This window comes from Microtus oregoni, unplaced genomic scaffold (assembly GCF_018167655.1).
Source record: "Microtus oregoni isolate MIOR12 unplaced genomic scaffold, Mior012 000086F_ref0000336, whole genome shotgun sequence".
NCBI lineage: Eukaryota > Metazoa > Chordata > Mammalia > Rodentia > Cricetidae > Microtus > Microtus oregoni.
The window spans coordinates 1,657,489-1,673,320 of NW_024544552.1; the positions used below are offsets into that span (position 1 = coordinate 1,657,489).

At 41.7% G+C, this 15,832-nt stretch overlaps 1 protein-coding gene across 1 annotated transcript; it reads right to left on the bottom strand.

The window, feature by feature from the left end:
• Positions 1-1,855: 1,855 nt before the first annotated feature.
• Aim2 (absent in melanoma 2) lies at positions 1,856-12,987 on the bottom strand. The gene is made up of 5 exons (XM_041643444.1): positions 12,723-12,987; positions 7,418-7,569; positions 5,022-5,432; positions 2,951-3,142; positions 1,856-1,960 (listed from the first exon to the last, which is right to left on the bottom strand). The coding sequence occupies exons 1-5, from the start codon at positions 12,985-12,987 to the stop codon at positions 1,856-1,858; spliced, it is 1,125 nt and encodes a 374-aa protein (XP_041499378.1).
• Between the last annotated feature and the right edge of the window lie 2,845 nt (positions 12,988-15,832).

Below are 15,832 nucleotides of genomic sequence, written 5' to 3' on the forward strand. Positions count from 1 at the left end.
TGTAGTTTAGGAAAATTATATAAATTTTAAGTTTCTGTGTCTATAAGTAAGATTGTAATAGAATTGTATTAGAATACAGACAGATTTCATTATTCCTATTTCATGACTATTGCCAGTAAGGTGCTAACTAACTATAACAGGGGTCACATGGGCCAAAGAGTTTAGTTTGTATATACCTAGAAAGCCAAGCTTTGGCTCTTAAAACCTCTGGAGGGTACAGGCTTCTGCAGGTGAGAGAGACGGAGAACTAGAAGCAGAGTTGGCGAGAAAACACACAGGCTTCTTTTCTGAGGGATAAAAGTTTCTTCTACTTCTTTATTTTCAGAAGCCCTTTTTACAATACCCACACCAAGTCAATTACAAAGAGAAGGATGTTTCCCATAACCAAAAGTTATTACAAAGTTACTAAATAATCAGCATAAAAATATTTTTCTGGAATAGCTCAACTCCATTATATTTCTTAACCATATCTTTATGAATTTGCTGAAAACTCACACTTAGTTACACATTTGTCTTTTAGACTTTTACATAGGCAGTACTTTTTATTATTGCCAGAAAAACAGGCTACTTCTTTCATTATTCCTATTTTAGAGACTTGTACAATGACCTTAATGGACCGTGCAACTTTTTGTTTTTTAGTTACATGAAGTTATTATTTAAAGCTTGTTTTAGCTGTGATGCACACTGAGCCCATGTACATATTTCCGAGCATCAAGATTAAAAACCCTTGAGCTAGCTTAATTTCTGGGACTCAGTTGTTTTCCTTAATCTTTAACCTAAACCACAGTCTCTGTGAGTCCTCAAGAGAAACTGCTATGTCTTAGCTGTGTGACACTTGCTCACTCCTATTTTCTATCCTCTGCTGCCCCCAGGGCCAACACTATATCCTACTTTTACCTTTATTAATTTTCCCACTAAACTAACCTCTATCTATACAATCTATATAGCTATATAATCCATTGCTAGGTTTGTTAGAAACCCTTAATCATCAAAATTCTATTTAAACTAACATTATTTGTAGAAGGAGCAGCGGGCTGCGTTCCTGCCACCCGGCTCCCAGCCACCTGGCTAGCTTATGCCCCAAAATAACAACATGGAAACTGTATTCTTTTTAACACTGCTTGGCCCATTAGCTCTAGCCTCTTATTGGCTAATTCCCACATCTTGATTACCCATTTCTATTAATGTGTGTAGCACCACAAGGCTTACCGGAAAGATTCAGCATGTCTGACCTCTACAATTCATGACTTCACTAATCCAGAGTAGTTGGCTATGTTTCTAATACCAGGAATGATTTCTTTCTTGTTGAGTGGGTATTAAGTCCAATTAAAGAACTGTTGGTTACTACTAAGGCATTCATGACACTAATTCACCCTTAGGATTATTGTGCCATGTTGCTCATCTTTTTGATTCTTAGGCATCATAACTGGGTACTACTGATAGTTGCCTCCCTCTTTGGGAAGTCTGTATGGCACCTTCTGGTTTTGTGGAAGATAATCCTTGGGCAGAAGACTCTCAGGTCAGTTACAGCTCAGGGACCTCTGAACCCTGTGTCTGAAGTGCATGGTATCTTCAGCAGTATGAACTTATCTTCACCTCCGGGGATCAACCAAATCTTTACCTCTGGGGATCAACCAAGGGCAAGAGCAATAGCCCATAATGTTTTGGGAATCTCCTAGACAATCAACTACTCAAAAGGGGGTTTCTCATGCCTGATATTGAATTTTTTTTACTAGATTTTTGTTTTGTTCTGCTCTACAGCTAACAGAGGAATTGTCAAGTATTTATCCTTTTTGAACTAATAGGATAGGATGAAGAGCTTGTAAACTTCTGTCCTCAGGCAGCTCAGTCTGGTTCAAGAAGTAGTATCAGAATCCTTCAAAGAAGTGTTGTTTAGATGAGTTGACTTCAATGTACATTTTTCTTTTTGCTCAGTTTTTGGCTTTGGGGTCTTAATAACCTGGGTGGAAAAGAAAGATGAAGACTGAGATGTTATTGATCACTTAACTCTCTTCTACTTCCAGCTACTGCATTCTCCTGAAATGTGCCTCCCTTCATATAACATCTCCTCCCCCTCCCCATGTCCCTCCCTTAATCCTTTCACTCTTGAATGACTTTCTTGAAGTCTATCTGCTCCAAATAAATACATGCCTACATAATAAGGACATATACAAAGATTTCTCAGGTCTCTATCTCAAACTTACACAGAGACAGTCCTTATAAAAACACTGATAAGTAGTGGGGAAGAGAGTAAAGCTATGACAATCAGATAAGGAGAAGGGTGCTGTGATGACTTACTTAACTGCCCTGGACTACGGTAAATACATGAAGGGTTGGTGTTGGTACTAATTGAGTCCTGGCCTTCAGCTGTTCTTCCCTGCTAGAGCCTTCTAATTGAAGTTACTAAAAGCTGTGCTTTGCCTAGAGGATCAGAGGATGGGATTTTCACCTGTTGGCCATTGACTGCAGGGTATTTAAGCCTCCGTGGCGCTACTAAAGAGGGGCTTTGTACCAGTGTTTGGAGGTCTGTGTGTCTGTTTCTGTGTGTGTTTCCCCAATCTCCAGCCCCTTTTCAGAAGCTTGCTAACTGGATTCTAACACACAGAGCGCAGACGGGCACACAGTGCGCAGCAGGTTGGACTTGCTCAGAGATTTGTTTTCAAGGTTTTTCAAGTCTGTCTTGACTTACAACTGCATTTGTCAGAATGATTTGTGGAACTTCAGGCAGCTTTCTTTCCAAAAACTCACTGTGGGGTTCAGGGGGGGGGGGGTTGTATGTGTGTCTTTGTGACACCCATGGGTTTATAGCTGGGCATCCTCAGTTCTGTGAGATGAAAATGCACTACATATGAGCTCTTCTCTGTCGTACCCTGTTCACCAGCCTCTTTTCTGCTTTCTGACATAAAACACAAAATAATGTAGTCTTTTGAGAACTGACATTCTTCCATACCTTAAAGAAGCTGTAGGGTCCTGATTTCAACTGTGTTTTCTCTCCATCTTCTGACACTTCAAAAAATACGAGTCTAAGCTTATCTTCTTTCTCGCATTTTATTTTGTCCTGGTTTCCAAGCACCAACACGTCCATCTCCCCTGTTTTGTCATGTATACCATAGAGTGTTCTGTCCTTTTGCTGCTCTGTTATCTGTGAAAGGAAACAACAACCAAGCTCCACTGAGATGACTAAGGAAGAGGGGCATGTAAATCAATTATCAGAAAAGACAGGAGCAGCTTTCCAAAAGAAATATAAGGAGGAATTCCAGCTTCCAAACTAACAGGCTTCGACCTAACCGGTATTAGCAAATGCCAATGGAGGAGGTGGGAGAATCCTACTAAAAGCATGTCCCTTCTGTCCATCTTTCTTCTGTCCATCTTTCTAGTCCCAAGACTTTTTTCCTCTGGGAAGCCAGGATGGCTCAAAGAAACAACTACTAGATGGGGAAAATGGGGCTTCTCCAGGGCCAGTGTACAGGAGGCATAAGAAAGGAAGAGAAGGAAAAGAAAGCAGGAAGGAAATGAAGGGAAGGGAAGGGAAGGGAAGGGAAGGGAAGAGAAGAGAAGAGAAGAGAAGAGAAGAGAAGAGAAGAGAAGAGAAAAGAAGACCTTGTGGTTAGGAGGAAGGTCACTTAGTGACATAAATCCAGAGAGATGCACAAACTAACAATAAAAGATCTAGTGAAGTCTAAAAGTCAGAATATCAAGGACAACATATCATTCACAATCAAATCTGGATTACAATGGGACCAGATACTAATTAGATACGTAAAATATGTACAGTATTTGAGAGTTAGTTTGATTGACTATGTGAATAGACATTAGTGAGTAGTTGACCAAATAGAAAGTTCAAAACTGAGAAGTTAAAAATGGGTATCTTTATGCTTTACTTATTCAAGGAAGACAATTTACTCCTGATACCTTTTCTGACCGAGCTAGAGGTCATCTGGCTACTAGGGGAAGAAATCATCAACATTCCCAATGGTCCTTCAGGATCTGTCTTAGGCCAGAAAATTGTTCATACAAAGATAGTTTCCCTGATTCCCTTGTGGTAGTTTGAATAAAAAAAGCAGCCACAGGTTTATAGGGAAGGGCATTATATGAAAAAAATTAGGCCTTGTTGGAGTAGGTGTGATCTTACAGGAGGAAATGTGTCCCTAAGGGTGGGCTTTGAGGTTTCAGGAACTCAAGCCAGTGGCTCACTCTCTCTTTCTATTGTCTGTGGGTCCAGATGTATAACTCTCAGCTTCTTCTCCTGCACCATGTCTGCCTGCATGCAGCCATGCTTCCTGCCATGAGAATAATGGACAAAAACTCTGAACCTGTAAGCCAGTTCCAACTAAATGTTTTCCTTTATAAAGTTGCTGGGGTCATGGAGTCTCTTCTCAGCAACGGAAACTCCAACAAAGATACCCAGCATCTAGCTAGGATTCTCTGCTAACTCTTCCATTCTCTTCATTCAATACTAGGTCTTCCAGGGCCTGCTCATCAGTCCCCTCGTTCATCAATGAGCACACATCTGAAGGATGCTCAAAGCAAAAGTGACTTTGAAAGTGGATGGTAATAAGTGTGTAGAATCAACACAGGGGGAAATAGCCGTGTCTATGTTTCACAGGTTACAAGGGTAACAACGTAAATAAAAGTGGCTTCAAAACTTTTGCTGGGGGCAGTGGCATGCATCTGAATCAGCAGACAGAGGCAGGGGAATCATAGAGCATGCCAGACCAACTAAAGCTACACAGTATAAGACCCTGTCTCAAAAGACGAAGCAAACAAAGTACACACAGTATAAAACTTTTGTGAGCTTTGCACACAAGTTTTGGCAAATTATTATCCTACAAATCTTTAACTTTATTAAATTGTTTTTTTGATTGTTAAAATTGTTTAAAATCAATTATTTAATTGATTTCAATTGTCCTGTTCTATATAGAGAGAAAAAAATAAAACATAATTTCTAGAGTTCTGTCAAAGCTTAGGATAGGTGTTATATTTTTCATACCAATCAGTATAAAATTTCATACAGGAATTACCTTCTGGACTTTAAACGTCCCATTCACAATTGTTCCACAAGGTTGGGTCTTCAGCATCTTAATTGTGGGAGTTCTTCCAGCTTTTAGCCTAATGTTATTTGGGACACAGACTTTGTGGTCAGCGTCAGCATCAACCACAGTTGAGGAGCTGGTCACCTCCAAGAAGTTACTGTGCCAAAGATAGTTTGATATTTTAATTGTTCTCCTTGGGGCAAATTTATCTTTAAATGGTGCATATAGAACTTTTACGAAGAAAAATGCGGTTGAGTTGGCCACGGTTGCATGGAATATGTCTTCCTCAGTCTCACACTTGAAAGGATTCGTAGTTTTCAACACTAAGACCGCCAGTGGATCTTTCTGTAAACCTTCTCTGATAGCTTCCTGCTCTGCCACGATCTGCTGCTTCTGAGGCTGTGACCACAGAGAAGAGATGTTAGTTATGGGTCAACACTGTAACAGAGGCAGTCTTCATTCAGATAAACCCCAGGAAGCCAGAAAAGACTGAGTTGAAGGGAAGATGGAGAAGTGAGGAAAAGATTAGAGACTTAGAATTATCTAGACTGAAAAAACACAAAATGTTCTGTATTTAGGTGGGGCCATGGAGCTGACCCTGGAGACAGAATTCCTCAGTCAGATTCCTTCCTTGTCATGTAATTTAGGAAAAGAGTGTGTCAGAAACCTGAATCATTGCTGACGCTTAATCTGATCTTGTCTTCTTGTGATTCTATTACAGTGTTCTGAGCATTTATGGGACTCTCGTGTAAGGGTGGGAAGGTTCACTGATGCGCACAGAGCACTCCACATCCCCAGGAATATCCTGTGCACAATAAAACACAGATCATTAAGTGCGAGTAAACGAAGAGATCTGGGATGAGCGCCTGCAGATGGATTAAAGGGAGAGTGGAAATCAGAATCAGCTCTACCTTTGTGAGTTTACTCTTAGAAGCCATGAATTATATACTACGGCTTGCCAAGAAGTTACATCTTAACGTTTGTAGTTATAAATCACTGAAATCATTTAAATCCCCCCAAAAAAGGATTTTGTCAAATAAAATATTGTAACACAACATATAAAATGTTAAGTCTGCTTCATGGGGATAATATAACAAACCATTTTAATTGATTTAACAAAGGACAAAAGTGCATTCCTTATTGAGGACCCACAATAAACTCACTACAGGGATGTTCCCAATGATAAATGGGCTTTCCTCTCCGCAACCAGACTATGGTGATTGTATGCTCATCTTGGATTTTGTTCTTCCAAATTAAGAAAATAAGAGGGATAGGAGACAGTGTGTGTGTGTGTGTGTGTGCAACTTCAGGTGCAGGTATGTGTCTGCTCACGCTTGTGTATGCTTTAGAAACAATGCTATTGTCTTACAAGTAATTAACTACCTGTAAGCAAAGAGAGACACTTAGGAAAAGAGGCCCAGAAGAGTAGATTTTGAACTGGATTTCTGGGAGACCTTGAAATGTGAGCCCAACACTACATCTGATGATCAGCATCCCACACTCAATCTGGTCCAAAGCAGGAAAATGCCAAGCTCACTGAGGACTATTGCAGAACTTTTTGTTTCCAGGCCTAGGAATTCTCTTTGTATCTACCAGACTATACAATATGTATTTTCATGTCTTTGATTAAAATGCAACATTTAAACCTTAGTATTGTTTTCTTGGCAATTCTGGAAATTTCTGAGCCAAGCACAGAGGAAGTGGGTGGGTGCTCTAGACAGAATGGTGGACACACCCTAAACTCATCCCTCTGGAAAATGATGATAATGCCTTCATGGGGAATAAAACTGCATGTGCTTGATGGGTTTTGTGGTGGTTCCCAGCATGCTTCTCTGTCAGGGCTAAGGGTCAAAGACTATCTTCAGTTTTATTCCCTCTGCTACAAAGAACCACTTCCTTACTAAAAGAGCAGGCACATAGTGAGTATAGGGATTGTCGTTTCCATTCACATTGTGACAACCCTGAAGGGCATTCTTAGTCCCTAATTCTCTCACTGCACAGACTGAACTCCTGGTTGCAATTCCACTGAACTTGAAATTCTCCCCCATTCCCTCACTTCCTAAACCTCCTCACAAGATGAATGCCAACCACACCCTAAAACATACTCACTGAAAATGGTCCCTGGCAGAGTTTTCTTCCAGTAGAGGCTAAGATAGCAATGTGTTAGTATGCCCAGAGTGTGGCAGAAACTAGAAGCTTCCAGGCTACATAAATTGATGAATTTGACTGACTTTTCTTTTTGTAATGCAGACAGATCTTTCTTCTCCTGGCCTCGCTTTCCTGCTTTGTATGCTCTGAGCCAAAATGCAGGCTTCCTGAACTGGATGAGAGGGAGAGTCACGGGAGGGGGTCCTCACGAGGACCAAGGAGCTGCCCTGGCCTACCTTAGCCTGAGGACGGACTTCTGGAGAAGAGTTTTTCTTGGAGGATTCGTCTCTGCTGGTGGCAGAGGCACCAGCACAGTTTTCAGCTTGACTTCTTTCTTCTACTTGCTGCATTCCTTTCTTCTTTCTATTTGTCATGGATCGACTCTCAACTGAAAAAGAAGAAAAAAGAGGAGAAGGGGGAGAAGGAAAGGAGGAAAAGCGAAGGAGGAGGAATCAAAAAGAGGTACGTTAACCTAAAATGCATGAGCAAGCATGGCTGAGACATTAGAATGTCATGACCTCTCAAGAACAAAATCAGAAGGGAAACAGAACAGGATGATGGACTAGGCGTTTCCCATCTTCAGTCCCCCACAGAATACAACTCATGACTATCCCCAGACAAGGCACATTAGGGAGCATCTCAGAATGCAAATAAGGTATCTTCTAGAACCATGGAACCAATAATGTCTTGAGGGTAAGAGAACTGTTTTCATTTTCACCATGTTATGTCCCTTCCAAGATGGCACAACCCCACAATTACTATGGTGAAGATGGAGGGCAAAGGGTGAGCCTGTGGCCTTCTCAGCATTAGAGGATTCTTTGTAGAAGGCTCATTTTCATGAGGAACACTGGGAACACTGGCAAGACTGGAATAACGGGGGCCAATTAGAAATAAACAAAACAAGGCTGTAGTGAAGGCTCAGAGGTAAAGAGTGCTGGCTGCTCTCTTCCAGAGATCCTGAGTTCAATTTCCAGCAACCACATCATGACTCACAACCATCTCTGAGATCTGGTGCCGTCTTCTGGCACACGGGCATATACTGTATATATAAATAAAAAATTAAAAAAAAAGAAACAAACAAAATGAAGTGGGTCTCACTGTGACCAGTACATGCACTGCCTTATGGAGTTGTGCAATTAAAGAGAAGATGGTATAGTACTTTACGAGGCATGTACATGCCAAGTGGTGGTGGTGCAAGCCTTTAATCCCACACTCAGGAGGCAGAGGCAGACAGATCTCTGTGAGTTCAAGGCCAGTCTGATCTACAAGAGCTAGTTGCAGGACAGCAGGCTTCAAAGCTACACAGAGAAGGCCTGCCTTGAAAAACAAACAAAAACAAGACAAAACAAAAATGCATGCACACAGATTTGTTGGCTTTGAATCACAGCTACTGCCAACTGTTCACGTAGCCTTAGCACTTTGTGTAAGGTTTCTCCAGACTTGCTGGGTGAGGGTGTATACATTTGCACACGTGGAGTGTGATAACCCTGCCCAGCCTCAGAGCAAGGCACCAGGCTTCCGGAAGGTTATAGGCAATCTCATACACACAAATAACCTTAAGAGGAAACATTTAATCCTGTTGGCCACAGCCTATTATGAAACTCGCCCACTCAGCCTGGGGTTTTACAAAAAAAGGCCTTTTGTTAAAGGCAAGTTTGTACCCCAATATTTCTTCAGCATCTGGTTTCTCCAACCCTAGTGACCACGGAGAGATGGGACTGGGAAGATTTTTGAGTGCAGCCTGAGGTTCAGTGTGAGCCCAAACTGGAAGGAAAGCCTGAGATTATACATAGCTGTGTAGCATTGTCTCTGGCCCTGCCATTCCAAGTGGCCCAAGAGCAGCACCCACAGCCTTTCCCAGTCTCGGAACCCAACTCATGGCCATGCACAACTAGAAGCCGATTAGGGCCTACATCACATAAACTTAATTAAAGATGATTACAGATGCTAGCCAGCAGCTCTACCTGACTGCAACGACATCCAGTTAGTGACCTCACTGGACCATGCAATGTATCCTTATTTGAGCACAGGACACAAGCAGTAGCCTGGTCCAATCGGAGAACCTGAGAAGAAGGTGCTCCCCACAGCCGATACCAGCTGACATATGCAAAAGCACAGCTGGGTGAAAGAAAAAGGGAGGATGAAGAGGAGGAGGAGGAAACGAAGAAGTAGAAGAGTAAAGACAAAAAAATTGTTACCGCTTTCTCTTCCTCAAATGTGCAGACACCAACCACGAAATGAAGAGACCCAAAGTCTGGACCATTCAGAGCCCTGGTGTAGTAATAAGGGCGGCGGGGCTGCGTCCCCAACACCCCAGCCACCTGCTTAGCTTATGCCCGAAATAACAACACACAAACTGTATTCATTTAATCACTACTTGGCCCATTTCTATCTAGCCTCTTCTAGGTTAATTCTCACATATTAATTTAGCCCATTTCTAATCATCTGTGTAGCGCCCCTAGGTGCGCTTACCGGGAAGATTCTAGCCTATGTCCATCCTGGGTCGGAGCTTCATCGCGTGCGTCTGCCCGGGAGCTTGGAGCATGGCGTCTCTCTGAGGCATCTGCTCCCGAGCGGAGAGCTGTGGAGTCTGAGCTCACTTCCTCTTCCTCCCAGCGTTCTGTTCTGTTTACTCCTCCCACCTATCTTCTAACCAATGAGGGCCAAGCAGTTTCTTTTTATTTAACCAATGACCTTCCTCCATCACCCTGGTTCATCTGAACCAGCGCAAAAACCATGTAAGCCAGGCAACAGTGTGGTGTTGTATTTAAAGCAATGGAGAAGAAACTACATATTTGCTAAGGAAGAATATTTTACCTAGAAAACTCTCCCTCAACAGAGGGAGAAGTGGGCGAACAAGATGCCTCGGGGGTAAGGGCATTTGCCACCAAACCCAATGACCTGAGGTCAGCCCCATGTCTCCCTTGCTGGAAGGAGAGACCTGAGTCCTGCATGCCAATTTCCAGAGCCTAAAGGAGCTGCTGATAACCATTAAGAATTAAGGGAATATTAGTAAAAGGAAAAGCAGGTTGTTAAGTGAATGACGTATTCACTTTTCAGCAATGCCCCCATAAGGCAGCTGTGTGATAGATCCTGGGTACCCAGGTCAAGGATTAGGTTTTATTTTATTCTGAGACAGCAACTTCTTGTCCTGATTTTGATGTGACCATCTATCAAGGTGGCCAGTGTTCAATTGCTTAAGGGACTCACGAGAAAAGCATGTCTTAAGAAATTTTGCGATGTGGTTTCTCACAGAATCTGAACCATTCGGAATGTTGATGGATTTGCTTTTGCTAGAAATCAAATGATTTAATGAATATAGCTAGCAGTAGAATGAGCTCTCTAGTCACATAACAAGGTACTCTGTCAGTATATCTCAGACAAAAGAAGGTGTTGAGTCTTGGTCAGGGATGTTACAGAGACTCTTTCAGGCATGTCTAACCCAGGGTCTGTGGATCACAAGAATTCAGGGTATGTCTAACCCACGTTCTTTGGGTCACAAGAGCCCAGAACTTTTCTACCCCATGGTCCATGGATTACACGAGCCCAGGGCATGTCTAACCTATGATCTGTGGGTCACATGAGCCCAGGACAACTCTGAATGCAGCCCAAAACAAAACCAAAAACTTAACTTAAAACATTACTAGATTTTCTTAAAATACTTTAACTCCATTTTTCTACTAGGGAGTATGAACGCTGTAAATAATGTTGGCAGGTGAGTGATGTCAAAATGGCTGGAAATGCTTACAAGAACTTAGGCTGATCTTCCAGTGACTAGCTCTATGAAATCATATTTTTTCTTTTTCTGAGAAACAAGCACATGAAAACATTCATTCTATACTGACAGTATAGAAGAGGAGAAAGGAGAGTCATAGGATCTCAAGGGAATAAACCCATCACTCTATCCCACCGCACCAACCACACTGATCTCTTTTAAATGTCATTCATAGTGTTACTGCAGAGACATTTGGCAGAGCGTCACCTTCCCACTATATACTCATAATTTGATGCACACTTTTCATCTGTCTAACTCATGGTTATATTTAAAGAATTTGGCTCGATTTGCTTGGCTTTATCATACTTATGTGCCCTCATAATTTTTTTCATCAGCTTTCCTGTTCAAGCCTTTTCTCATAGTCAGAACCCTGTCATTCTCTAATGATATTCTTTAACGTATTCAAATATCTCCATTTTTCGTGATGGACACTTACCAGAGTAAACACTAGGTGGGAACTTCTAGGAAAGAACCCAGAAATCGACATTGCCCTAACGGCCAGAGGCATCACTGACAAACCTGTGCTGTAATTCAAGTGGGCTTGCAGATGGCTTCACACAGAGCTCTGAAGGAGTATAGGAACTAAAATGACTTCTAGGTCATCAAGTGGAGCGGTCAGTCACTCCTGGCTTTCAACTAGTTCTCCCAGCAGGTCATTTAGAGCTAATCAAACTGATAGAATCCCACCAACACTAGACACAGTAAAATGGAGGGGGGGGGGAATGAAGGGGGTTTTATGTCATCCTAGCTAGAAAACAAAAATCAGGAACATGAATTGATGGAGAAGGTGGTAAAAGAAATAGATAAGGAAGTATCTACTTGGAGTAAGTATGTGTTCTTACTGCCACCCTGTGGTCAAATGGAAGAACTACATATTTCTTCTAATTTCAGGCACCCTTTGAAAATAGTGTTTAGCATCATCAAACCTTGCTCTAAGTTCCTCAAAATTACTTAACAACTTATATCTGTATGGAACTTTAACCTTCCTTCGTAAGTTAAACTGGATATAAATATCTATTGAGAAGTCAGGTCACCCACGTGACAAGACACCCTTCTTCTCTGCAAGCTGTTAAAAATTTGCAACTTCTGTATTACTTAGTGTCCCCAAAGGACTGCTTCTGGAATCTCTCACTTTAGGGAGTCTCTTGATGAGGCACTCCTTTGTCAGCTCTATTAGCTATTTAAATACAAAGGATTCACCAGTTATTCTTAGGAAGCAATTGGGACAAAATGCATATAATTGAAGGAGACTTGGTGGCGGTTTATCGAATACAAACACGTCCTTTGTATCCTGGAAATTCATAGTGGCATCTATTCTGGGGATGTGTAAAGGTAGAAACTCCACGGACTCGAAGCACATGGGCTTCCTAAAGGAAGACTGACTGCGACTTTGCAGGCTGGCTCAGTACAGAAGTGAATAGTCTACGGCCAAGGGAGGCGATTTTCTGGCTTGTCTGCTCTAGGCGGCACTATGCTGATATTATTGTCAGGCCCTCAGTGAAGTATGAAAGCCTTAAGTACCATGGAAAGGGACCTTGAACACTAACACTGCCATCTCATGTGCACAGTTTCTGCAAGTAGATTGGAGACAATGGATGGCAGCTCTAAGTGCTGGCAACAAAAATGCCTGAGGAAGTTGCAACATAATTTTTAGTGCCTTTCAGGCAAGGAGGTGAAGGGACCGATGGTTGGTGATTGAGCAAATTAATGCAACTCTGGGTGCTTTATCGCTCTTGTATAATGAAAGGAGGGGCATTTCCACATACCTTTTTTCTTTTGCTCCTGAAGACATTTTGCGGCGTGCATGTAATTCAACTTCCGGAAAAGGTAAATGGTCTTTGTCACTGCCAACTCTGGGCCTGAGCTCTGAATCAGCAGGTCCGCTAACTCGGTCCTGTTTGTAGTCTCACCCAGTTGACTCCTAGAGATCTTAAACTCATCCATGACAAAGTACTTGAACCGTTGCAGTTCCTTTTCGGTGATTTCCTCCAGGCCGGTCAACAAGAGTATCTCCCTGTATTCATGCTCCATCTCACAGGCGCAAGATCAGCCTGAAACAAAACCTCAGCCACAGGATCGCCGCTCGCCAAGCAAATCTACATTCAAGATAAACGAGGTGAGTGAGTGGTCAAGAGAAAATATCCAAGATGGTCCCTGTGCCGCAAGAGAGAACTGGGTGAAATATGAAAAGCAAATCCCAATGCAAGGTCACTTATGTCGGGAAAGGACAGGACACCTTCACAGGGCACGTGCTGCGGCAGGTATTCTTAAAGTCCTGTTCTGTGTTCCTGTCCCCTCTCAGGCACATTTGTTGAGGCGTGTGACATGTGACACAGTGTACATACTTCGGGCATACAATTTGAAACTTTGACATACATATACATGAAATACAATCTACCAGTTAGTTCACTAGTAGACCACATTTTGATGTTCTGTCTTTTCATATTTCAAGATCAAAGTTTTTTCTCCTGTGTTCTTCTCTAGAGATTTTAAATGTCACCTATTAACGTCTGTAGCTATGACCTACTTTGGATTTTTTTGTATGTGGTATGAAATGATGCGAGGACCCTATTGTTCCCATGGCACGAATTTTCCCATGATCGCATTAGAAAGACCATGTCTTCTCCATTTACTGTTATCAAGAATCACCTTCTCAAATATGAGTTGGTCTAGTTAAGGACTCTTTCCCCTGTACAATAGTTTGTCTCTCTGTTAATTTAGGATGCATGTGATACTTTGAATGGGAACAGTCAATAAAATGAAGGTGTCAACCTTGTCAATTCATATTCAAACTACATGTAAAACCTCAAAGAGAACTTCTAAGGAAGAATCTAAGATCTGCTTGAAAAGGTAAGGACAATAACATTCAAAATAATTAAAATAGTCACCAAGAAACACTATGCTTACTACTTATAAATTCTTCCATAAAGAAGTAATAATTAAGAAAATCAGATCATAAGTAGAGATAAGTCATCATAAAATCCGAATCACTTCTTACACAAAGAGACATGGTGTGGAAATAACGTGGGCTCTTGTGCGTTGCTTGCACACTGCGTGAAGATGTGTTGCTCTGATTGGTGAACTAAAATCTGAATGGTCAATATCTAGGCAGTAGAGGCTAGTCAGGGTTTCAGGAAGAGCTAGGAAGAGGAGCAGGAATCTAGGCGTGTGGAATCCATCAACAGACTTGGAGCAAGTCGGACATGCTGTCCTGAGAAAAGGTAAAAGCTACATGGCAGAATTAGATTAATAAATGCAGGTTAATTTAAGTTATCAGAGCTAATTGGGGACAAACCTAAGCTAAGGGCCAAGCTTTCATAATTAATAATAGTCTCTGTGTTGTTAGTTCGGGGCTGGAGATCCAAAGATAGTCTAACAAGAAAACTCAATACAGTGTATAGTTACAAAGAGACATGGCATGGAACCAATGTATATAAATCTTTTTTTAAAAAAATGACCAGCAATGAGAAGGTTTCAGAAAAAATATGTGGGGAGTGATACCATTTACCCTTCATCTCATATCACAGACAAAGGACAAACTCACTTGGATTAAATACCTAAGTAGGAATAGTAATACAGTTGAGTAAAACTGGTTTTTTTTTTTTGACTTTACATCGAGGAAAAAGAAAGTTTACTAAACAATATACACAAAGGACAAATAAGAGAGACAAGGCTGTATTAAATTTCATTGAATTCATATTCTAAATTGTTTTTTTAAATTTTTCTCTCATATATTATATCCTGACTGCAGTCTCCCCTCCCTCCTCTCCCCCAAGTCTCTCCCAGCTAAATTTCCTCATAAGAAATACAAAGAAAGCATTTTTTAAAAAGCCCCATACTGCCTTGAGTGTCCATAATTAATAAACACTTCGTTGTCAGAAAATGTGAAAAAACATATATCTGCAAGAAAATTATCTACAGCCTTGGTGAAAAGCAGTCAAAACATATAAATAAACAATGTACTCTAATAGCTGGTGAAGACGTATAGGAATGTGCTTGACAATACTAATTAGTTACTTGGGAGAAAACCAGGTAGAAGAAATATGACCAAGAGAGGGTGTCATGAGAGGAAAACAACTGGCCAAAGACCTGGAGGGTCCCCACCAGTGCAGCAATGTCCCTGAGCTCTAAAGAGCTCACCAATGTGGCCTTCCTATCATTGTTCCTGGTAAAGACTGGGCAGGCACACAAGGGATGGAATAGCTCTGCTTACATGGGTTGTGTTCATACACAATGCCCGAAACTACCATCAGTCTCCTTTGCAACACAAGAGATACACCTGACATAGCCACAGTGGTAACTCTGCACCAGTGTGCCCAGTTCTTCTGATAATATCCAGGAAGGACATCTCCACTGCCTAGTATAGGGAGCATGCTAATCACGTCAGCGTGCTTCCTGCATGAAACCTTCATCTTCCTAGACCCCTCTTCCATAAAAACATAATCACATTTTATATGAAAAATTAAGACACCAATTTCTCTCAAGGTTAGTTCTCTTATTTGCATACAATTTGCATTTTATTGCATAAGACGTCCACTCAAAAGGTTTTAAAGTATTTGTTTGGGACCAAGATGAAACTCAGTAGCAGAGCCCGTGACTACGAAGCAGAGGCTCTGGGTTCAGCCGCAAGCACCACAAGCAAACAACCAGTGGGTGGTATTAGAAGGCAGATGATATACAAAGGAAATGTGTTCAACTCTGGCTAGCAGCCTTGTGGCCATCAGCAGTCCCAGCTGCAATCTGACAGTGCTGTGCTATGCACAATGCATACTCAAAGTGCTTGCACAAGGAGCCTAGAAGACGGGAAGAAAAGCAAACATATAGGTAGGATTGACTTATCTCTAAATTGGGGGGATTCTTGCCACCTCACAGAAGT